Genomic DNA, 3,533 nt, shown 5'->3' with positions numbered 1-3,533 from the left:
ACAGTTTTATTATCTCTTCCTTCCAAATCCAAGTTTATTTTCTTTGTCATACTGTGTTAGCAAAGACTTCCAGAAGGAGGCTGAAAAAGAGAGGTCAAAGGGGCCCCCTTCCTCCTTATCTTACTGGGAAAGCATTTATTCTTACCATTAAGTACAATGTTAGCTATAGGGCTGTTGCAGACGTGTCTTACCGAGTTAAAGAAATTCCCCGTATTCCTAGTATGCTGAGATATCTTATTGTGAATGTGGGTTAAGATTTTGTGAAATGCTTTTCTGCACCTATTGGTATGATCATATGGTAATTTCTTCTTTTGCCTGTTGATGTGATGGGCTACATGAAGTGATTATCAAATGCTGAACCAGGACTGCATATCTGGAATAAACCCCACTCAGTCATGATGTGAAAATATATACTGTTGGATTCAAATTGCTAATAATTTCTTGAAGATTTCTGCATCTATGTTCCAAGACACAGAGTTCTGTCTGCAGTTTCCTTTTCTTGTAATGTCCACCTCGTTTTGCTACTACAGCAATGCTGGCCTCACAGAAGGAGTTAAGAAGTACTTCTGCTTTTACTTTTTGGAAGAAATTGTAGAGAAATGGTATCACTTCTTCCTGAAGTGTTTGGTAGAATTCACTAATGAACACAATTTGGGCCTGACACTCTCTGATTTGGAAGATCAAGTATTAACTCAATTTCTTTAACAGCTTTATGCCTAGTTAGATCTGTGAGTTTGGGCAGATTGTGTCTTTCAAGGAACTGGTCTATTTCATTTCATCTAGGTTGTGAAATATGTGGACAGAGAGCAGTCCATAGTATTAGTATCCTTTTAATGTCCATGGAATCAGTTGTTATGGCTTTCCCTCATTCTATTGTCAGCACCTTGTATCTTCTCTTTTTCTTAGTTAATTTAGCAAAGATGTTTATCAGTTTCATTGACCATTTCAAATAACTAACTTTTGGTTCTACTGACTTCTGCTTGAAGTATTATTTCTTTTGTTTTGTTTATGCTGGATTTAATCAGCTCCTTTTCCTAGTTTCCTAAGATGTAAGCTTAGACTCTTTGTGCAAGTTAAGATCATTTGTTTCTGTAACCTCATTTGTGTAATCTCACTGATGGTGTAATTTATTATACCACCTTTATACCCTGTTAGTCAATAAATGCCCCACTCCAGTGCCACCCGCTCCAGTCTCAACCCACCTTCTCACAGTGCCAAAAATCTCCAAGGGCTCAGATCTGTCTCTGGCTACATCGGCCTCAGCCTTAGAGAGCAGCTACTTGCAGAGGGTTTGTATAAAATTTGGGCTGAAAACTAGAGGACTCACATATGTACATTTGAGGCACCTCCTGGTTTGACATGAACCATGAATGAATGGGGAAAATGAGACTAGGAACTAGATATCCCTCTGTACTGAATACATTCTATTTGCCACATTGCTATTTTGATTTATACATTCTAAAGGGTTACAAGTGAGCTCTGTGGGCCTCCTTTTACAAACTGCTCAGCCCTTACACACATGGCGATGTGCCTGATATGGTAACAACTGCCAAATTAGGAGTGTCTGTTCTGTGTTCACAACCAGATTAAGTTGCATGATGCAGATGAAGCACATATAGTTTATATAAGGTACTGTATGTGGATAGGCAAATCCTGCACACTTGAGGGACACTTCACATAAGGATTAAAGGCTGTGGCCCTAGTTACTCAGTTTATTTCTGCTTTTAAAAAGCTTCATATTCACATGATTGTCAGAATGAGGGCTGCAGTATGATTAACACGAGGGAACTTCTCGTGATGAAATCGTGAATCCTTTGTAATCCTAATGCAACAGAAACTCCAGATTCCATTTCGATTTTGTAAGCTATGTTGATGGTTACTCAAACTATTAAGTGATAAAAATCTCACGGAACTACACGTACACACAAACTGCATGTAAAAACTGAAGTGGGGATAAGGACTGTATGTGACTTAGTACTGTGGTACCATCAACTCCCTGTGCCTGACAATATACCATGGCTGTGGAAGACAGCAACAGAGGAAGCTTGCTGGAGGGCATGTGAGAATTCTATGTACGACTCCAACTTCTTTTAAGTCTATTTTTTCATTTTACTTCTTTTTTATTTGCTTGTTTTTAAAGCTTTACATGGCACAATATACTTCTATAAATTACAATGTTATGTTTCCCAAAGATAAATACGGCATCAAAACCCAAAACTCAACTTCTAATGTTGTATTACTTCTAAAAATAATCTTCAAGCTATATACCTCAAATTGAAAGGTTTCTCTTTAATATAAATTCTGACATAACCTAGTTTGTATTTTTGCTAAAAAAGAAAACAAAGATACTTTTACAAAATAAAAAAATCTGTAATGTTTTATACCAGTATTTCCTTGGTGACATTCAATGGAATGTTACTTAACAAGACTGTCCTGCATTTGTTGCAGTCTACTTTGGAGTAAAATAAGGTCAGTTTGTGTGGAAGAAGGTTCCCGAACATTCAGGATGTCAACAGAGCTTCTGCCAATGTGAATTCTTGTATAATGGCTGCTGAAGTGCAGCTTGACACTCCTAACATCCACTTCAATTGTTAAGATTTTTCTCCTGTGTGTGTTCTCTGATGTACAATGAGGTTTGACTTCTGAGAAAAGGTTTTTCCACATGTGTTACATTCATAGGGCTTCTCCCCTGTGTGTGATCTCTGATGTTTAGCAAGGTCTGACTTGCGGTAAAAAATTTTCCCACATTCATTACACTGACAAGATTTCTCTCCTGTGTGAGCCCTGTGATGTACTGTGAGGGATGATTTGTGACTGAAGGATTTCCCACATTCGTTACATTCATAGGGTTTCTCCCCTGTGTGTTTTCTGTGATGTAAAATAAGTCCTGACTTCACACAGAAAGATTTCCCACATTCATTACATTTATAGGGCTTTTCTTCTGTATGAGTTCTCTGGTGGACAATTAAGGCGGACTTATGACAGAAAGCCTTTCCACATTCATTACACTCATAAGGTTTCTCACCTATGTGAATTCTCTGGTGCTGTGTGAGCTGAGACTTCTGACAGAAGGTTTTCCCACATTCATTACATTCATAGGGTTTCTCCCCTGTGTGTGTTCTATTATGTTTAGTTAGGTATGATTTATTATAGAAGATTTTCCCACACTCGTGACATTCAAAGGGTTTCTCCCCTGTATGTGTCCTATAATGTTGAGAGAGAGTAGACTTATGGCTGAAGAATTTCCCACATTCAGGACATGCAAAAGGCTTCTCCCCTGTGTGAGTTCTCTCATGTACTGTGAGATCAGACTTCAAGCAGAAGGTTTTCCCACATTCAAAACATTCATAAGGTTTCAACCCTGTATGAATTATCTGATGCCGGGTGAGAACTGACTTGTGGTAGAATGTTTTCCCACATGCATTACATTCGTAGGGTTTATCCCCTATGTGAGTTCTCTGATGTTGTGTAAGATGTGACTTCTGGCAGAAAGATTTCCCACAGTCAGGACATTCAAAGGGTTTTTCACCTGT

General features: G+C 38.3%; 1 protein-coding gene across 1 annotated transcript; it reads right to left on the bottom strand.

Annotated features, from left to right (window-relative positions):
- Positions 1 to 1,934: 1,934 nt before the first annotated feature.
- Positions 1,935 to 3,530, bottom strand: LOC132009057 (zinc finger protein 33B-like; the record flags this gene model as incomplete). Its single annotated transcript, XM_059387468.1, is given in 2 exon segments — positions 1,935 to 2,595; positions 2,598 to 3,530. Coding segments are annotated over 2 exon segments (1,113 nt in total), but the record flags the coding sequence as incomplete, so codon positions are not given.
- Between the last annotated feature and the right edge of the window lie 3 nt (positions 3,531 to 3,533).

This window comes from Mustela nigripes, unplaced genomic scaffold, assembly GCF_022355385.1.
Source record: "Mustela nigripes isolate SB6536 unplaced genomic scaffold, MUSNIG.SB6536 HiC_scaffold_3839, whole genome shotgun sequence".
Classification (NCBI taxonomy): domain Eukaryota; kingdom Metazoa; phylum Chordata; class Mammalia; order Carnivora; family Mustelidae; genus Mustela; species Mustela nigripes.
This window is presented reverse-complemented; position numbering and strand designations above follow the sequence as displayed.